This window comes from Musca autumnalis, unplaced genomic scaffold (assembly GCF_047663935.1).
Source record: "Musca autumnalis isolate F117 unplaced genomic scaffold, ASM4766393v1 scaffold_4, whole genome shotgun sequence".
NCBI lineage: Eukaryota > Metazoa > Arthropoda > Insecta > Diptera > Muscidae > Musca > Musca autumnalis.
This window is the reverse complement of record NW_027411977.1, coordinates 118,445,457-118,467,363: the sequence shown is the minus strand read 5'-3', so window position 1 is coordinate 118,467,363 and position 21,907 is coordinate 118,445,457. Positions and strand designations below refer to the sequence as shown.

The window sequence follows — 21,907 nt, the reverse complement described above, 5'->3', positions numbered from 1 at the left end:
ATCCTGGGCTTTGCCATGTTAAAACCGGTCAGGACCGTTGCTTGGTATCTTCCATCCCCTACGTCACCCTACGTAAATAATGGTAGGGCCATACAGCAAATTTCTCATTTTATTTAATTTGCTAGATGGCTTTATTGACCTGTTTATCGATACAGAGTCGGCGAAAAAGGGAACTGATGAAGTTGTTTGGTGACAACTGAAACTATAGTATTCCCTACCCTTCGCCCGCAACTAATCAATTTCATATCCACTTTAAAATATTTTGTTGTTATTCAAACAATTGAATTACAACAAAATATGGACTAAAGCTGAAATAAACACAAAGATGTAAACAAAAAACATAATTTTATAAAATTTTAAAATATTTCTAAGGTTTTCCGACTGTATTCCCTTTCTTTTGGTCATTAAACTATGTTGGTCTTACCGAGTGATATCACTGAGTTCAATGATACTTTTATACTGAAGTTAGAAGTTATATCATATTTCTAAAGTATTCCTACAGGGGGTCTCCGAGTTATTATGCAAAGTGCTCTAAAAAAGCGCAAATTGGTCAAGTGGTCTTACGCCATTTCAATAAAAAATAAAAACATTAATAATAGTACTAATAATTGTTATATAAGTCTACAAAAAGGTTTACATCATTGTTAAATAACAAATTTTCGCTAACAGAAACTTCCAAAATTTTGGTCCGGTGGCAAACAAACAGTGAGTTTGGCGGATAAGATTTAATTTACCAACCGAAGGTTGTTTACGAAAATTATTTGATTATCCATTGCAACAAAAATAATTCTCTTTCCATGTCATAAATTAACGGCTGGCCGTCCACATGGTGTTGCTCCTAATCCATGGATGCGCCGCTTTTTGCTGGGATTTGATGCCTTAGAAATAAAACAATCACCACAAACTACAAAATAAGTTATTTTAAAAATTACATACATAAGTCGTTTTCCATAATTTATTTAGTTATGTCTTCTCTTTTTTGTCTTTTAATTATTTTAATTACCAAATGTTTGTTTATGTTTTTGCCAAGAATTGCGAATTTAAATCAGCTGTTCAAACTTGCAAATTATTACAGGAAAATTTAGCTTGCAAAAACTTGTAAGTTCTTAGTCACAAAACTCTCCAAAATTCTCTCCAAATTTGCTCTCTTTTATTTTACAAGTTTGTTATCGAACAGCATTTTGTAAAAGTTTGTACAAATTTGTACAAACTTTTGGGTTATCGTACAGACATATTATTTGTGTCTACGAATAAATACTCTGTTCCAGAACCTGCATCTACCTGAATCTACTAATTTTTACAACGATAACAATGTTCCCTTCATGTTATCGCAGAAAATAGTAAAAATTAGTAGTATGTTTTAATCACGGTTTTGTTTTTTAAACGGGATATCGATCATAACGTATTTTGGTAACACGGACACCCCAAGAGCACTTTTGGTCTTTCGTACGTCGCGTTAAATGTTAGGTATGGGCGTCATATAAATAAAACTCGCCATGGCATGGAATACCGAGGGAAGAGAATAAAATAGTCGACGAAAAGAGAAAATATTGTCCAGTTGACAAAAACTATTATTGGATTTCAGAAAAACAATTATTGAAATTAACAAAAAAGATTGTTGGAGTCACTATAATACATACGAAATCTAACAATATCTTTACAATACACATTTTGCTCTTCGAATATTGTTGGATCAATCATATTTTTCTCTGCGTGTAGCAACGGTTGAGACACTCAGTGTCACTGAATTTGTCACTCTTGCATGTGCGATGTATGACATTCTGAACGACAATGTCTTGCAATGTGTCATGCATACAGAAAAAATAGAACGAACAAAAAATATATCATGAAATGACAAGTTACTTCTATCTTCGGGACAAGTCAGTCACGTGTTGTCTAAACAATTAAGAAAAAAAGTGTACGTAACAAACAATCGGTAAGTTCTAATAATATAATATACCTATACAGTAGTTAAAAATGTTTCATTTTTATAAATATTTTTCCACTTTTTTAAGGAGAAGTAAGTGGAGAAGAGGAAATATACGGTAAATTTAACTAAAAATATATTAAATATGTGATAAGACTTTTTCCATTTTTTTTACAGATTTTTAATTTTTTTAAGTAGGAAAAATAGGAAATATTCTGCATAAGTACAGAGTAAGAAGTGTAAGTAAATGTTACGGAAAATTACTGATCGTTATCTTTAATTTCAGGATGGAATCCATTTAGAGGCCACTGTGATTAAGCTCAAGACAAAGTTGTCTATGTATTCATCAACGACAAAAACAACCCAATGCCCTTTGTATCGTCGTTGAAGACAACATCGCTTACCTTGTAGCTCATCTTGTCGTTCACGAGTTTTGCGACATTTGTGTGAAAATGTCGTCAATGATCCCAAAGGGCTGTCGTCGAGCCGTCTTCAACGGGTTTGTGACACCTTTAAAGACACATTGAAAACAATTTCCAACTGGGAAGTTGTGCTATAGGACAGTGTCGGTGACGCTCGACTTTGATACTGTCAAGCACTCCACACTGTTTAGGAAGATTGCGCAATCTACTCTCCGGCCAAGTTTGAAACATTGGATAATCATTTATATGTGTAGACGCCGCACAGTGGTTCATAATCGTTTTTTCCTGGTCAAAACTATGTAACTTCTTTTTTTGTTCGACTCTCTTAAAGCCACCAAATTTGGTCTAGCTGTTGCAGAGGAATTCAAATTTAAAAATTTGATTTTTTTCTTATTTTGCATCAAAAAATTAGTGTTTTTAAGTTTTTCATATGTTCTAACTATTTAAAAAAGGTCAGAGCCAATAAACAGACCATAAAAATACAAAAAAATAAAAACATTTTTTTGGAAATTTTTTTTTAAATTTGTATTTTCAAAAAATTTAAATATTTTTCCAAAATAAAAAATACTCCTTGTGGCTTCATAAAACTCTTATAACTTTTATAAAAACTCATATATTAAAAAAATTTCCATTTGTGCGAAAAAGCTATAATTTATATGGGAAACGATATGAAACAACACACATTTTTACCCGTGTAGTTTCAAACAAGTAAGAAAAGCGTTAAGTTCGGCCGGGCCGAACCTTTTATACCCTCCACCACGAACTGTATTGAAGTGAATTCCAAAAATTCCGAAAATTGGGAGATATCGTCCTATGGGGGCTATATGAGGGCGTTGACCTACATATACCGACATATTTCAGGTGGAAAGTTGTATACCCTTAGCGAAGACTAACTAGCAAATTTCAGTCATTTCGGTGGGATATTGAGGTCACAACCTTCAAAATACCGAAAATCAGGAGGTACCGTTCTATGGGGGCTATTGTATATGAGGACGCGGAGCTATACCGATTAATTTCAGGTTGAAAGTTGTATACCCTTAACGAAGACTTACTACCAAATTTCAGTCACTTCGGTGATGGTGACCGAAAATCAGGAGGTACCGTTCTATGGGGGCTATACTAAGGCGTGGACCTGTACCGACAAGTTTCTGGGAGAAAGTTTTATACCCCTAACGAAGACTTAATACCAAATATCAGCCATTTCTGGGGAATATTGAGGCCACAACCTTCAAAACTCCGAAAATCGGGAGGTAAGTTCTATGGGGGCTATATAAAGGCGTGGACCTATACAAACAAATTTCATATGGAACGTTTAATACCCCAAATGAAGACCTAATACCAAATTTCAGCCATTTCGGTGGATTAATGTGGCCACAACCTGCAAAACACCAAAAATCTGGAGGAACCGTTCAAGGGGGCTATATGGGGGCGTCGACCTCTACCTACAAATTTCTGGGGGAATTCTGTGGTCAAATGGGACTAATACATTCAAAATATCGTAAAGTGACGCGTACTATATAAGGGGTGTTATATGGGGGCTATACCAAAACGTGGACCTATATAAACAAACTTTGGTAGAAATATTTTTTAGCCTCCGAAAACACATAATACCAAATTACAACCGATTCGGTGGTCAAATGGGACAAATATCTTAAAAATTCCTTAAAAGGACGACGCGTCACACGTCACTTTGTATGGGGGCTCTACGAAAATGTGGACTTACATAGCCCGTTTTCAATACCAAAAGTCCTACGTACATATAATAGATTTTACCAAAATTTCATCCCCCTACTTCAATCCGTTCGGACGCTAGAGTGATTTCCACAGACGGACGGACATGGCTATATCGATGTAGAATTGCACGCTGATCAAGGATATATATATAATTTGTGGGGTCTACAATGATTATTTAAAGTAGTTACAAACGGAATGACAAACTTAATATACCCCACATATCCTCGTAGCTGAAGAACTCCAGTAGCTTTGAGGCTGCAATCCATTGAAGCATCCATATGCTTAGACCTAAACCAGAACCAAATTAAGTTTAGATTTAAGATTCAAGTCTTTAGTGAGTCTCTTGGGGGTTAGCGATCCCTATAAAAAATCTCCGCATAATTATCAGTAATATTACGAAATTATTTTCCACACCTATGTAATTTTAACACTCTATTTTTATTTCAGTAACATTCTGGACAAGTTTTCTGCGCAACAGTCTGAGCCGGTCTATGACTTGCCATCATTGGAGCAACCATCAAGTTTACAAAGCATCGGTAGTAGCGTATTCTCCCCATCAATTGGCTCCTCTAATGAATTTTCATCATTGGAACAACCACAAAGTTTGCAAAGTTTTAATGGTGTGAATATCTATTCACATACGGAGTTGACAAAGGCCATATTGCGACAGGTATTTGGGTTGGAAAATGTAACCACCATCATTATATAACGATATTAATCGATATGCGTATCATCTTCCACTAGCTTGACAACCCTTTACAGGAGTCTGCATTCCTTAATATTTTACAACATTTGCTGAGTGTCGATTCGAAACATTCTTTAAGTACAACAATTTGGAATACAACTGAGAAATTAGTTAATCGTGCAAAACTTATTGAAACCGAAGAAGAGTCCGAACGATTGTTGAGGGGTGCTATTTCGTACAAGTCGGCATGTGGTAATTGTAATGATCAGGTTTCAAGTTCTTCTTCCAATGGGATGGCGGGAAGTGAAGTTTGTGGGACAGGAGAAACGGAATCACAAAAAGTGGCAACTTCGCCAACAGCTACGCCACCACCACCTCCGATGCCAGCTATGCCACCCCCGCCTCCGATGTTAGTTATGCCACCTCCACCTTCGATGCCAGCTATGCCACCCCCGCCTCCGATGTTAGGTGTGCCACCTCCACCTCCGATGCTTGGTATGCCACCCCCGCCTCCGATGTTAGGTGTGCCACCTCCACCTCCGATGCTTGGTATGCCACCCCCGCCTCCGATGTTAGGTATGCCACCTCCACCCGGAATGCCAGACAAACCCTCTAGACTTCCTCATCAATGTACACCTCCTCAAAAAACTAAAACAAGAAGCATAAATTGGGTAAAAATTCCGCAAATACACATTTTTGGTAAACAAAATTTTTGGACATCAATGATTGACAGCCAGAAAATGAATGCTCCCCAAGCCATCGTAGATTTCATCGAATTGGAAAAACTATTTTGTGTGCAAACCAAAAAGACAAATGCTTCAGATGCCGTCGATGGAAAAGCAAAGAAAAATAGTACGAGCACAATTCATTTGTTGGATGGCAAACGGAGCTTAAACATCAACATCTTCCTTAAACAATTCAAGGGGTAAGTAGGGTAGGATTCACCAACCGACCGAACGAAACGTTCAACAATGCCAATTACATTTCTTTACAGATACGACACCAATGAGGCTATTATTGATCTCATACGCCAAGGTAATCACAGTGTAATGGATGCGGAAAGGTTAAAAGGTCTTCTTAAACTATTGCCCGCTTCTGAGGAAATAGAAGTTTTGAAAAGTTTTGATGGCGACCGACAACACTTGGGAAATGCAGAAAAGTTCCTGCTGTTGCTCTTTGACTTACCCGAGTAAGTAGACTTATATTTGTCTTCTGTAAGAAAACAAGTTAAAAAGAATGAGTCGGCATTGCCGATAGCTAAATACTCTCAGCCTAGGCCTGGGCGGCCAGTTTTATGCACCGGACTGTCTCGGAGGATTCTTCGACCAGGGGCCGTCACCTCAACAATTATGTGTTTGTGTTCGTGTATTTTTTTTTACCGAACTGTTTTGGTCCGTACCGGGATAGAGATGTACCCCGGGCCAGTATGGATTTGTTCCATTTGCCAGATCCGCATCCATCACCTGTCAGTATCGGTGATATGTAGGAAACCGGTGCATTTCCGTGGGTGCTCTGGCCTTAGTCGCACCCGGGATCACAGCAATAGGTATGTTGTTGCTTGCTGCGCCAGAACATCTCCCAGTGTGTCTTCAACTTCGTCGTCCGACTCTTCGTCGTCGTCAGAATACGAGACGCCCCCGCAGTCTCCCCAACAACAACAAACGCAGCACCTAACACCACAAGTTGTTGTTCAACGGCCCGGAAACGGAAATGCATCATTCCTGCAATTCAATTGCAACGGACTCCGAATAAGGTCAGCGAAATTGTGGACTTTATGAGTTGGAAAAACATCATGGCATCAAGCACACCACCACATGTAGCTTGCAACGTTGTGATGGTTACAGCGTTTTGCGGAAGGATCGCAAAAGAAGCCGAGGAGGAGGAGAACTTGCCTTTCTAATACACCAGTCTGTCCACTACATGCCTATCTCGCTTGAGCTTGACTCTAGTGATGCATACATGGAATGTATGGGGGTAGCAGTAAAGTGTGGTACTGCCGAGATAGAGCTGATTAATGTGTACATACCGCCGATGAATAGCTGTGCACAAGTGTCCTCAACCTATCGTTAGCCACCCATATTTACCAGAAGCCTGGAAAGTTGACAGAGTGGTCCGCTACAGAGGCCTGGCAAGGATGCCATCGGAGGGGAATCGTACAGGCCGATTTCACTCCTGTCGCCAGTAGCAAAGATCCTAGAGGCACTACACCTCCCCACGATGAGAAGCTATTTTCCAGTTGCCTAACATCAACATGGATTTCGGAAAATGCATAGTACTACAGCATATCCACACATATCTCTTGAGGACTGAACAATAACAGGCCGTGCGACCAAGAAGTCATGGTGGCTCTTCACCTATTGAAGGTCTTCGATGCTGTCAACCATGCCAAGCTGTTCGAGGATATAGAGAAGAATACTCTCCAGCCGTGTTTGAAACGTTGGGTGATCAACTATACATATGTGTGGACGCCAGTCGACAGGTTGAGAACTTTAGTGAGATACTCCACTCCTGGCTCATCCAGCCTTTCAGCATTACAATGGAGATTCCATCAGGGTACAATGCTTTGGATGATTTAGCGTCCCTGATGGCATTCGCAACATTATTCATTGTGTGGTGGTGGTTAATCCTCGGCAGGAAGAGATCTGTCACTCTCGAGGTGCTCGACAAACTGACTTGCGCACCTTTTCGGGACAATCAACGTAACGTCGCCAAACATGACTGAGGTCCTATCTTCCTTCTTTCCAGGGTTCGAGAGTGACTTAACCGTTGGCCACAATTCACTTTTACCGGTTCTAATGTTGCAATTCTTTAGATAATTTAACCACTCGTTCCGCTTATGCTCACTGACCAACCTGTTGACTTGCAGTGTCAGCTCCATGTGCCTGCGTTCACTGGGGTGTGCAAGACGAACCTCATCACGCTCATTTGCCAATCCCGTCGTGTCTGCTGGGTAGTTTGGTCTTACTTCAGGTATTTGACTGGCAGGTATATGGCGATCGGATGTCTCGGAACGTCCTTTCCGCTACCCGAACATCAGAAGGATTGGGCAAATCTCTCAAGCGGTGATTAGTAAAGGCTCTGAAACTCGGCCAATCAGCTTTCGCATGCTTGTCGAAAGTGCGGCGTTCAGAGGTGATGAAATCGGGCGGTCTGCTGATGTAGATAATTATGGAGAGATGGTCTGATCCAATAGATATGGCGGGTAGCCATGTCACGTCATGTGTCAGACCAGGTGACACGATGGTTATATCTGGCGACACTCTCCGCTAATTTTGGTAGGGGCGTCATCATTGACCGTGCAAAACGTAGAGCTATCAATCTGCTCAGCCAGCGCTGTACCCCTTTGGTCGTTTCCGAGGGTCGAATGCCATAACTCATGATGTGCATTAAAGTCCCCCTTGACCAGAAGCGGGCTAATGTTAGGCTTGTAACCATACAGCTATTTATCGGCGGGATGTATACGTTCAGCAAACTACCTCGGTAGTTCCACACCTGACAGCTACCCCCATATATTCCATGTACGGGTATTTAGGGTCAGGCTCGAGCGAGATAGGTCTGTATTGAACAGACAGGTGCAATAGGAATCCCCCACCTTCATTTCTGGTGCGATCCTTCCTCAGTACGTTGTAACCATCACAACGCTGTAAGCTGCAGTTGTTGGTAAGCTTGGTTTCCTGCACCGCCGCACAATGTCACGATAGAAGGAGTTGTCGTAGGTGCATCAATTTTGGTACACGTACCTATTATAGACTTACAATCTTCAGGACAAAAAATTGGGTTGGTCGGTCCACGTTTTGATATACGTACCTATTATAGACTTACAATCTTCAGGACAAAAAATTGGGTTGGTCGGTCCACGTTTTGATATAGCCCCCATAGAACCGTACCTCCCGATTTTCGGTATTTAGAATGTTTTAGACACAATGACCAACCGAAAGTATTCAAATTTTGTGGTTAGTCTTCGGCAGAGGTATCAAACATTCCAACAGAGAATTGTGGGCTTAGGTCCACGTTTTGATATAGCCCCCATACAACAGTACCTCCCGATTATCGGTATTTTGAAGATTTAAGCCTCATTATTACACCGAAATTGCTGAAAATTGGTATTAAGTCTCCGTTGGGGGACTTATAACCTTCCACCAGAAATATGTTGGTATAGGGCCTCGTCTTCCTATAGCCCCCATAGAACCGTGCCTCCTCATTTTCGGTATTTTGAGTGTTGTGGCCTCAATATCCACCCGATACGACTGAAATTTGGTGTTTAGTCTTCATATTGTTTGTGAGCATATTGAATATATCAAACTCTTGTCTTTATATGTCAAAAGACAGCCAATTTTTTGTAAAAAATCGAATTTTGATTTTCGCTGTTCACAATTTTTTTAAAAATTTATATTTTTAAAATTCTCTCGTTTTAAAGCAAGATTATTAGGTACTTAATAAGCCCACAAAAATACCACACCGATAAACGATTTGTTAAAAAAGGGGGTATCCTCTCAGTGAGGTGGTCACTGAAAAATTTAAATAACATATTCGTCTGCAAACATCTGCAGCTGGGACCTTTATATATTTGAAGTACTCACTTTTTACTACTCATACAGCAAAAAATATCGATATACCTTTTTATACCATTTTTTCCCACTCCACTCAATTTAAAATGTGCTTCAGAAAATTAATAAACTTAGTAATACATGTTTGGGTAAATGTAAACACCATATGATTACTATTTACATGCAAACAAAAGTGTAGCCAAATTTATTACATCCCAAGAAAACTTAGGAGCCAATTTTTCAGTGACCGTTACTTTTAAATTTTAAATATTAACGCATAATATATGCTTCGTTCCCGTACTTTTTAATAGTAAAACTCGTAAAAGAGAGAAATGTAAAAAATGTTTTCTCACACAAAAGTTTTTTGAAATAGTTCGGGAACGGAAAAATGGAAAATACGTCAAAAAAACTGGAACAAATGCCAAAGTCGGCGTATCAGCCAATCAGACGCCGGCAACCATGTTACTATTTTTTACACGCTCAAATTTGTCGAGTAAAAAGTTTTTAAAGAGAGCGCCATTTTTGTTCAAAGAGAAGTGAACATTTTACAACTTTTTTGTGTACGGGAACGGGTTTTCCGGTAAAATGTGTAAAAGTCGTAAAAATTGTAAAAACTTTTTAGTTCTGGAACACAGCTATAATTTATTAATTTTAGACAAAAAACAAGTAAGAAAAGGCTATAGTCGGACGGGGCCGACCATGTGATACCCTACACCTTTACCCCTGGGAATTAGCTTTCCACATATCAAAAATTTTTATGGAACAGATAAACTTATTGTAAGAAATAATTTTGTGCATTCTGCTACCGTATCATACCAAGCTTAAATAATCTATCTATATTGTTACGAATGTAACTGATAGGTTTAAGTTAGTTTAGTTTAATTTCCGTTAATTTAAAAATTTGAATTGTAACGTAAAGTTTTATTACGCAGTTACTTTATTTAAGCAACAACAACTACCATGTAGAACTCTCTTCATTATTCTAGATGTTACTTTACCTTTTTTTAATGTGCTTTTATTTGTCTTGCCATAATCATGTAATTATCGTTTAGTCTCTACTTCTTGTATTTCGTGTATTTGTTTGTTGTTGTAATTACGTCATTACTGTGCTGGTCTACTTGTATGTATGTGAGTATGGTTGTTCGCTTAGTGCGAATGTGCGTCTGTGTGTTCGCTGCACAGATTCGAGATGTTGCCAGATTACTGGATAATTCTAGACCAGGGAGACTGTGGGATATAAATACAGGGGAACTGGCAATGACGAGTTGAGTTGTGTTTTAAGCGTTGAACTGAACAGATCGGTAAAAGAGTAGCTGCGTGCTAACTAGAGACTTGCTGTGTGCTTAGTAATTAAAGTCGGTTCTGAATAAGTGTAATAAAGTAAATAAAGCATTGTAGAAACGTAATCTAAAACGAACCCTGTTTTATTTGGTACAAATCGTACTGGGGAATAAAACAACGTCTACACGGACATTTGTTAAATCTAATTCCGTAACAATTGGTGTCAGCAGTGAGATTACGATCATCCTACAATGAAGTTTAAGGATCTACGAGTGGAAGACTTGAAGAAGGAGCTAAGTAAGTTGGAGTTGTGTTCTACTGGCAACAAGGCCGAACTACAAAAACGCTTGTTGGAAGAGTTCGAACGCCGTGGAATGAACATCGATGAATATGAGTTCGACGGTAAGGAGGAAGTCGAGTTATCGGCAAAGGGCGAATCCAGCGTTGAGGAAGTTTCGTCGGTAGCTGCCAGGGGTGACGATTTGAAATCAATGCTGGCTATGATGATGCTGGAAATGAATAAGAAAAATGAAGAAACTTCGAGGCTTATGGCGGAAATGAAATCTGACAACTGTAAGATGTTAGAAGAGATGTCTAGAAAGAATGAAGGAACTTCCAGACTTGTGATGGAAATGAAAGCGGAAAATTGCAGAATGGTTGAAGAAAATTCCAGTAAAATTATGGAGAAATTAGATGCTAAAATGGAAGAAAATTCCAGAAAGAGTGAAGAATATTCCAGAAAATTAGAGGAAAAGTTAGAAGAGAACTCTAGAAAAATCGCTAAGGGCATGGAAGAGAAATTAGAGGTAAATTCTAGAACAATTAACGAGAAACTCGAGAACATCACGATGGTGATTGAAAAGAGAGTAGAAAACGTGGAGGTACAAATTAAAGAGTTGGATAAAAAGATTTTGTCTGTTGACGAGAAATTTCTGGCTCAAGATGAGAAGATTCTGGGCATAGAAAAGAAAATGTCGGAACTGGAAATCAAAGGTGGCCCAGTGAGAGCTATTCATAACACGTTAAAAATCAAGCCTCCTGTGTTCGACGGCTCAACCTCTTTCAATGTGTTCAAATTACAGTTCGAGACAGTGGCTGCTAGAGATTCTTGGAACGACAACGAAAAGGCGGTATCACTCCTTATGGCATTGAAGGGTGATGCTGCTAACGTATTACAGAGTATTCCCGCCGCTTCTAGGAACAACTATGGAGATATAATGGCTGCTCTTGAACGTAGGTACGGTAGTGAACACAAGCAAGAGATCTACCGAATGGAACTGAGGGGAAGAGTCCAGAAGCCAAATGAGACTTTACAAGACTTTGCGGCTGATATAGAGCGGTTGGCGCAGTTGGCATATCCAGGAGAGACACATCCATTGGTGGACCGCATAAAGATTGAGACATTTGCAAGTGGTATTCGCGATCCAGAGATAAAATTTGCGACGTATGCGGCACCGATAGGAACATTTGCAGAAACCGTGTCATTTGCCCTGGCCCAAGAAACCGCGAAGATGCTGGTGAAACCTAAAGCTTACAACGTGCGGAGGCTGCAAGTTGAGGACAACAATTCCCAGACCGTTGTCGACCTGCTGAAAGATGCACTGATGCGTGTGAAACGAGGGGCTGCTAGAACGAAAAAGACTTGTTATAATTGTCGGAAAATTGGACACATGGCCCAAGAATGCAGATAGCAACAAGCAAGGCCCAGATCAGCCTCATCACCTTCAAAAAGTGACGACCAACCGGTGGCCAATAATCTGGAAAGAGAGACATCAGGTGAATCAAATAAAGTGAATTCCGTCAATCACGAGACGCCGCTGGCGGAGGATGAAAATGATGGTCCCACAATTTCTATAGCCATAGTCCAGCAGAAGAACCACAACTTAACGGTGAAAGGCTTCGTCAATGGTGTATTGCGTACCTTGACATTGGACACCGGTGCAACAAAGTCCATTATTAGACCGGATTTGGTAAAAGGGAAGGTATTGCCGTTAAATGGAGTCAAATTGCGGACGGCCACAGGCGAGACTACAACTGTTCATGGAAAGGCCTACCAAAGGCTGAGCATGGGTAGAAAATCGGTAAATTTCGATTTTATAGTGGCCGATATTGTGGACGAAGTTATACTTGGTGTAGACTTCATGATTGCCTTCGATATCAACCTGGACATAAAGCACCGTGTGATGACATGGTCCAATGTGGAAATACCGATAAGTGTGGGCTACAACGAGAAAAGCAAACATCGCCCAAAGGCAGAATCCGGCGAGATCGCTGTCGATGTCCGTACGCTGAAGGTGGAAGCCGCCGACAATTGGCCCGTAGGAAAGCGGAAAAATCCAGCAACGAGGACGAGAAAGCGAAGATGTACGTCGAGGAAAGGTCCATCGAAAAGCGGCCGTACAACAAGGAAGGACAAGTCCGATGACGACCAGGTGGCACTTAGGAGGGTGACCGAGAAAGAAGATATAACGTCACGATACCTGGAGAGAAAAGAGCGAAAGTCCAAAGCTAATGGCGTAGAGGGTACATCTAAATCAGTTGCTACCACTACGGAAAAAGAACTGTGTCTAGTCCAGAGGAACAGGCTTAAGCGGGAGGCAGTGTTACCAATGCCCATACCACCGAGAGGGAACTGTGCCTATTCGGGACGAACAGGCTTAAGCGGGAGGCAATGTTACGAATGTAACTGATAGGTTTAAGTTAGTTTAGTTTAATTTCCGTTAATTTAAAAATTTGAATTGTAACGTAAAGTTTTATTACGCAGTTACTTTATTTAAGCAACAACAACTACCATGTAGAACTCTCTTCATTATTCTAGATGTTACTTTACCTTTTATTAATGTGCTTTTATTTGTCTTGCCATAATCATGTAATTATCGTTTAGTCTCTACTTCTTGTATTTCGTGTATTTGTTTGTTGTTGTAATTACGTCATTACTGTGCTGGTCTACTTGTATGTATGTGAGTATGGTTGTTCGCTTAGTGCGAATGTGCGTCTGTGTGTTCGCTGCACAGATTCGAGATGTTGCCAGATTACTGGATAATTCTAGACCAGGGAGACTGTGGGATATAAATACAGGGGAACTGGCAATGACGAGTTGAGTTGTGTTATAAGCGTTGAACTGAACAGATCGGTAAAAGAGTAGCTGCGTGCTAACTAGAGACTTGCTGTGTGCTTAGTAATTAAAGTCGGTTCTGAATAAGTGTAATAAAGTAAATAAAGCATTGTAGAAACGTAATCTAAAACGAACCCTGTTTTATTTGGTACAAATCGTACTGGGGAATAAAACAACGTCTACACGGACATTTGTTAAATCTAATTCCGTAACAATATTAATAAAAGATTAAAGTGATTGACTGACTGATTGATTCATCAACGCCCAGACGAAACGGCTGAAGCTAGAATCCTGAAATTTTGGGTGTGGATCACTCTTGGTCCGAAGGGGTCAGATAAGGCTGGGTTTTTGGAAATTCGAACTGAAAGGTTACGGAAAGTACTAAAAGGTACTAAATATGGTACCTTTTGTATTTGGCGAACCGGTAAAGCTAGAACTTTGAAATTTGGAATGAAGGTCACTGATTGAGTGAAAGATGTGCTAAAGGGTTTTTAGAAATTCGAACTATAAGTGTTCGAAAAGTACTAAAGTGTACTAAATTTGGTACCAATTCGTATTTTGTGAACGGATAAAGGTTAAAGGTTGAAATTTGGTGTGAGAATCAAGGTTAAAAGGTACGGTTGACATAAGGAGGTGGTTTAGGAAAAGTGTACACATGTGTACGAAAAGTACTAAATGGTACTAAATTTGGTACAATTATGATTTGGGCGAACGGATAGAGCTGGAATCCTGAAATTTTTAATTTAGGCTACTGCTGGAGAGGAGAATGGACGTAGTTTTGAAAATTCGTACTTATGGGTACAAAAGTACTAAATGGTACTAAATTTGGTACAATTATGATTTGGGCGAACGGATAGAGCTGGAATCCTGAAATTTTGAACTAAGGCTACTGTTGGAGAGTAAAAAGGAAGAAGTTTTTTAAAATTCGTACTTATGGGTACGAAAAGCACTAAATGGTACTAAATTTGGATTTAGGTTGAGCGGATTGAGCTGGAATCCTGAAATTTTGAATTAAGGATACTGGTAGAGAGTAGAATGGAAGCAGTTTTGAAAATTCGTACTTATGGGTACGACAAGTACTATATGGTACTAAATTTTATAGAATTTGGATTTAGGTCGAACGGATAGAGCTGGAATCCTGAAATTTTGAATTAAGATTGATGTTGTAGTATGGAGATAATTTGGAAATTCGTACTTATGGGTTACGAAAAATAATAAATTTGGTACAATTAAGATTGGGGACATCGGATAGAGCTGAATTTCTGAAATTTGGAATAAACATTGCTGCTGGAGTATAAGATTGGCTACTGTTGGATTGTAGAATGGAAGTTGTTTAGAAAATTCGTACTTGAGTTTGCGAAAAGTACTAATTTGGTACAAGCTGTAGCCCTGAAATTTCGAATTAACATTGATATTAGAGTATGGGATTGAGATAATTTTGAAATTCGTACTTCGTAGGCTACATTTGGAGTGTAAAAGGGAGGTAGTTTTGAAAATTCGTACTTATGGGTACACAAAGTACCAAATTTGTATTTGGGTGAACGAACAGAGGTGGAATAATGAAATTAAGAATTACGCTTGCTGTTGGGGTGTAAGATGGAGTTAGTTTTGCTAATTCTTACTTATATAATTGTTCCACAAACATCCCATAAGGGACAAGGGAGACTTCTCTCATATCAATGAGTGCACCCCGATTCATATTAGCTCAACGATATGGGACCTACAGTTTATCGCCGAGAACGAACGGCGTGTCTAAGACACCACTTTTGTAGAGAAGTTTTACATGGCTGAAGTACTCAGGAAATGTCGCCAACATTACTGAGGGGTATTTTGCCACTGTTGAAAAGTGTTTTGATGTTGCCTGGCCGGGGAATCGAACCCACGACCTTATGTGTGCAAGGCGGGTGTGCACACTAATGCACCACGGTGGCAAGAAAAATACTAAATTTGGTACAGTTTGGATTTAGGCGAACCAATAGAGCTGGAAACCTTAAATTCGTAACTGAGATTAATGTTGAAATGTAGGATTGAGGTAGTTTGGAAATTCGTACTTATGGATACGAAAAGCCCCAAATTTTGGTATAATTTGGATTTGTGTCAACGGATAGACCTAGAGTCCTGTAATGTGGAATTGAGATTTCTGTTGGAGTGTAGGATTGTGGTAGTTTTTGAAATTCGTACTTATGGCTACGAAATATACCAAATGGCACAATTTGAATTAAGGTTACTGGTGAAGGGAAGGATTGAGGTAGTTGTGGAAAATCGTACTATTGGGTGTAGGGACAGTGCTGGAATCTGTATTTTTTGGATTTAGTGTGAGTACAATGTTGGTCTAGCTGTTAACATGTAAGGGTGAGATACGGCTGATCTTTTTGAAAATCGCACTAAAGCGGTACGAACAGTACTAAAATAACAATAAATATTGATTAAAATTGGTATAAGTATAATAAAAATTTCAGTGTTCGCCATTTCCATATTATATATTGTTTATTTGATTTTTTATATCCTTTCCGCATACGAAGTAGCGGGCACTTTGCTAGTAATATAATAATTGTTTCACAAACATCCTAGAAGGGACAAGGGAGACTTCTCTCATACCAATGAGTGAGTGTACCCAAATTCATATTCGCTCAATCATATGGGACCCACAGCTTATATCCGAGTCCGAACGGCGTGTCCTAAGACGCCACTTGTAGAGAAGTTTTACATAGCTGAAATACTCAGAAAATGTCGCAAAACTTACTGAAGTATATTTTGCCACCGTTGAAAATTTGATTTTGCCTGGCTGGGGAATCGTTTTGAAAAAAGGTGGCAAAGCGACCCATGCTGCAATGTATGTATACAAATCCAATTGGACAATTAAAACGTTAGGGCACCATGTAATTTGCAATAATGCAAAAACTGGGAATGGGCAAATGTGGTTCTCTACACAAAACCCATTATATATTAAGCAGTAGGCCCATTATATAGCATACACGAAAATCAGTAGATCTATTTCCATATGTAGTCTACTTTGCCGGTATATGTCCTCCAGGAAATAAAATATAGAGCAAAAAAAATGTTTTTGTATTTTTCATACAAAAGTAATGGTCCATTTTACCAGCTAAATATTATCAGATCATCATCAAAAATTGTAAGAATCTACTTCGACCTAAAGTCTTACCTCGTGCAAAATTTCGTGATTATTAAGCTATAATTGCGATCTCTAGCGTGTTTATGATTACACTACAAAGAAATAACGGGGTATATTAGGCTGTAACTCGGTTATCTTATCATGTACACCAACACAATTGACATCAATAGAATGGTCAAGCGTTACTCTTCCAAGTATAGCTTACTTGCCCGGAATGTCTCTTCCAGGAATAAAGATAGATGCTGTATATTAAAATTTTTCACAATTTTCACACAAAAGTTGTGGTCCATTTAACCATCTAAATATTATATAATATCGCCATCTCAAATTGCAAGCTTCTTCCTTGTCTTATTCTCTTACTTTATTTAAAATTTCGACTCGATCGGACTATTATTGCGACCTACAGAGCAGTTACAAAATCGGATAAAAATTATGTTTTTGGTCCATTTCACCCGATAAATATTTCACGATCATCACCAATTAAAATAGCGATCTATTCTGACGTGAAACCGACCTCCATACCAAATTTCGTGACGAAATTACAGACGGACACACGGACGGACGGACGTACACACATCTCAAAATCGCTTTATCTCGCCGAGATATGAAAATTGGTATACTACATTGGGGGTCTCCGACGAGTATTTCGCGGTGTTACATGAATTTTTCCCAAAACAAACTTATAATACCCTTTCCACATAGTGGTGTAGGGTATAAAAACACAAAAATACGTATTAACTAAAATTGTCGGATTTAAATCCTCATATAGCAAAAACTACTTCACGTATCAGTACCAAACTTCAGATTCTTCTTAATTAATGTGTTTTCTATCACTCTCCATCAATAAATTTGTTCAACGAAGTATTTAGTTTTTACCATTTTTGGCCACGGTCGTGACACTGTGCGCCGCCACCTTGAGTCGGAAGAATAGACTCATGTTAACCTTGATATCCTTCCTCGATCTTACATCGGAGTCCATTGAAATTAAATTACAAATGTATGAATTTTCCGGGATTGAAACAGCAACGGTTGGTGTTAAGTGCTGCGTGTGCTGCTGCTGTTGGGGGGACTGCGTGGGAGTCACGTATTCTGATAACAACGACGACTTATTGGGGGCTGTGTTAATGTAGTATGCGGCAAAATAGTCTGTTTCCTCTGACAAGCACCAACTGCCGACATCTATTGTATCTCACCGAAGTTTGAGTGTGGTGGATGCGGATGTGACAATCTGAGCACATCCATATTGATCCTGGGTTTTCCTCAGTCCCGGCGCGGACCAAAAAATTCGGGGTAAGCATTCCGGGATATGCTACTCCCAACACAGAAAAAACGACACAAGTACGGACATGTATACACCAGCGGCTGCTACGCTGGCCGGAACACGTGCGTTGTGAGGTTCCTGGTCAATCCGGTATCGAAGAATCTGACGTCGTAGAATCTTCTAAGATTTACTATTTTTTCAATATCATATTATTTTTGATTTTTTAGATACGGATTATGGATTGAAAGCATGCTTCTTAAAGTGGAGTTCTCAGCCAATTTTGCCTATCTTGAGCCTACAATAGGTGATATTATCGATGCTGGCAATAGTAAGAGCTTACCCATTCATTCATAGCATGTTCATAATTTTATAATATCCCTTTATGATTTCAGAACTAATAAAAAATGAACGACTTCGTGATATTATCTACTTTGTAGTTTTGGCAGGTAATTTTTTAAATTCTGGCGGATATGGAGGTAATGCTGCCGGTGTCAAACTATCGTTTCTTACCCAATTAAATGATGTTCGTGCAAATAAGCCTGGAATGAGTTTTATGCATTTTATAGCAGAGCAAATAGCGAAATCGAATCCCGAACTATTGACTTTTACGGATGATTTAAAATATTTGGAAAATGTTTCGAGGTAGGAGCAAGTTGTAGCTTTAATCAATCACATCACATATTTGTATTCTTTATCCAATGTGTATTGTTACTTAAAACTGAGTCCTAGACTTGAATTGAAGTTCGTTTGAATAGTCTTCTAAGATAGATATCGGAAGAAGTCTTCGCAGGGATTTCTTTGGAAAGTACACAGAGCCTAAAGGCCTCGGTACATAAGAAAATTCTACGGCTGTCTTTCTTGTTCCGCTTCATTTCTGACATAAAAATAAAAGAATAAAGAAGAACGAGCCAATTTTGAAATAGGTTCACATCGGTAGATAACGCCAGAATCTAACATAATGTTATGTTATCATATTGTGACATAACATTATGCACCGGATTGACTCGGAGAAATCTGCGGCCAAAGGGCGTCATCGTCAGCAATTATATGTTCGTGTTCACCATGGGAGCGGCAATTTATCCCGGAATGCCTGCTCCGAGCTCTGTTGGTCCGGGCCGGAATAGAGATGAACATCGAGGCATGGATCTGTTCCTTTTTTTCAGATCCGTATCCACCATATTTCAACTTCGGTGAGATGTAATGGATGTGGGAATGGGTGCACTGGCTGTGCAAGAATATCTCCCAGCGATTCTCCAACTTCTCGTCGTCGTCGGAATACGATACACCCTCGTAGTCATCCCAACAACAAACGCATCATCTAACAACACAAGTTGTTGTTCAGCGCCCCAAAACACATCGTTCGTGGAATTCAATTGCAACGGTCTCCGCAACAACTTCTCGTCGTCGTCGGAATACGATACACCCTCGTAGTCATCCCAACAACAAACGCATCATCTAACAACACAAGTTGTTGTTCAGCGCCCGAAAACACATCGTTCGTGGAATTCAATTGCAACGGTCTCCGCAACAAGGTCGGCGAAGTTGTGTTTGTTTTTGAGTCGAAAAAACATCATGGCCTGCGCGATGTAGGAAACAAAGCTCAACGTCGCCTTTAGCTTGTAACGTTGCTATGTTTACAATGTATTGCGGAAGGATTGTACAAGATGCGGAGGAGGAAGAGGACTTACCTTTCTAATACACCGGTGTCTGTCTTTACAGATCTATTTGCTGGAGCTTGACTCAAATGACCCATACATGGAATGTATGTAGCATTAAAGTGTGGTACTGCCGATGTAGCTGCTTAATGCGCACATAACGCCAATGAGGATAAAAGGAGATTGCCACATCTTGCCAGATATAACCATTGTCGTAACAGTAGTGGAATTCTGTAACTCATTTTTTGAGTTACCGACAAAAATCGGTAAAATAAAAACGAAAAATTATGAATGAACATTGTAAATAAAAGTTGACAATATTATTGCTATCGGTAGGACTTAGCGTCCGTGCGGAATTATTTTTTTTCTCCCATCGGACGCCTCCCCAGGTGGTGGATAGGGGAACGCTCATCAGATATGGCGGGTACCGCAAAAATAAAATATGCGGGGCGAACCAAAGAAAAAAAAAAGGAAAACAAAGGCAGCGTCTGATCAACAGTTGGCGGCAGCAAACAGCGTCTGAATTCCAGGAGGAGCGGCTGAATATGTAGACGGAAACTATAAACCCTTCAGATGGCAACGGGAAACCCCTGAAGTATTATCCCATGATAATCATGCAATTTAATGAACATAAATAATGAACGGCCCTCAGTCTCCGGCCAAACGAGGGTGCTAAGAATCCCCGGAGGTAAAACAAAAAATAACCTGAATATTGGTACTTGGAATGTGCGAAGTCTATATGAATCTGGAAAATTAGCTAACATCATTAACGTGATGAATAGAATGAATATTGACATCCTTGGAGTTTGCGAAACATGGTGGCCTGATAATGGAGAATTTGTATCTCAAAATGTCAAAGTATTTCACTCAGGAAACCTAAATAGAAATCATAGAAACGGAGTAGGTGTCATTTTAAAAAGCCACATAGCGCAATGCGTAACAGGATTCATACCAAAATCTGATAGAGCAATGCTTATAAAGTTAGAAACAAAACCCTTAAAACTAAATATTATACAAATAAATGCGCCCACTGCAGACAAGGGTAAAGAAGATGTCGAAGATTTTTACGAAGATGTAAAATACTTAATAAATATGACAAAAACCCCATGATATAAATATCATCCATGGAGACTTTAATGCCAAAGTTGGACAAGATATTGTACCAGGCATAACAGGCAAATTTGGACTAGGCGAGAGAAATGATAGAGGTGACAGACTTATTCAATTCTGTCAGGAATATGGGTTTAAAATTACAAATACAATGTTCTGCCTGCCAAAAAGAAGATTGTATACCTGGAAATCCCCTCTAGACAAACCAACAAATATAATAAGAACCAAATAGATTATATATTAATCAATAAACGCTTTTCTTCGTTTGTAATGAAGACATCCACATTAGGGTTATGACTTTTTTACAGCCTCATATCCCTGTATCATAGCGTGATGAGTTTTGCCATAAGATTACATAAAATCTTAATTATAAGGTGATTCGGTGAACAAACCTCACGCACAAAATGATTTTAAAATTTGAATTTATCAAGATTAAGGACAATTTTTTGAAGTCACTGAAAACAGACATATAATTGAAAATAAACTTTAGAGCCACATGAGATAATTAAAATGACATAAAATTTATTTCTCACTATTTTTCTTCAATTCTGAGAAACGTAAAAATGTCGTAAACGCTTTTATTCAAAAATATAATTTTTTAACAAAAACCAAAAAATTTAAAATTTTTTCAAAGTGATTTTTTTCGCGACTTTTTTAATATTTGAATGAAATAAACGTAATTATAGTCATTAGTAGGCTTATATTTATTCATTCGTGCAATAAAAAATAATTTTTTGAAAAAAAAAATTTTTTTCATTTCATATATTTTTTCAAAAAATTATTTTTTTAAAATAGATTTGTGCGTGACATTTTTTTATATTTCAATGGAATAAACGATAGCATAGTGATTAATAGGCAAAAGTTCATTCATCCCTGCTACAGGAAATCATTTTTGAGGAAAAATGTCAAAAAGTCATAACCCTAATCCACATATCCAGGGGCAGATGTTCCATCGGACCATATCCTGTTAATGACAAAAATACGGGCAAAATTTAAGAGACACCCAAAGAGAACAATACGTGGAAAACTCAATACTG

At 38.9% G+C, this 21,907-nt stretch overlaps 1 protein-coding gene across 3 annotated transcripts in view; it reads left to right on the top strand.

The window, feature by feature from the left end:
* Positions 1-21,907, top strand: part of LOC141400586 (uncharacterized) — a 55,969-nt gene that overhangs the window by 12,725 nt on the left and 21,337 nt on the right. For 2 of the 3 annotated variants that reach the window (XM_073979850.1, XM_073979852.1), the window contains exons 2-6: positions 4,531-4,753; positions 4,828-5,693; positions 5,763-5,957; positions 18,333-18,433; positions 18,498-18,747. In XM_073979850.1, the coding sequence (XP_073835951.1) occupies positions 4,531-4,753; positions 4,828-5,693; positions 5,763-5,957; positions 18,333-18,433; positions 18,498-18,747 (1,635 nt within the window). The remainder of the gene's footprint in view (positions 1-4,530; positions 4,754-4,827; positions 5,694-5,762; positions 5,958-18,332; positions 18,434-18,497; positions 18,748-21,907) is intronic. The other variant, XM_073979851.1, reaches the window with a different exon arrangement.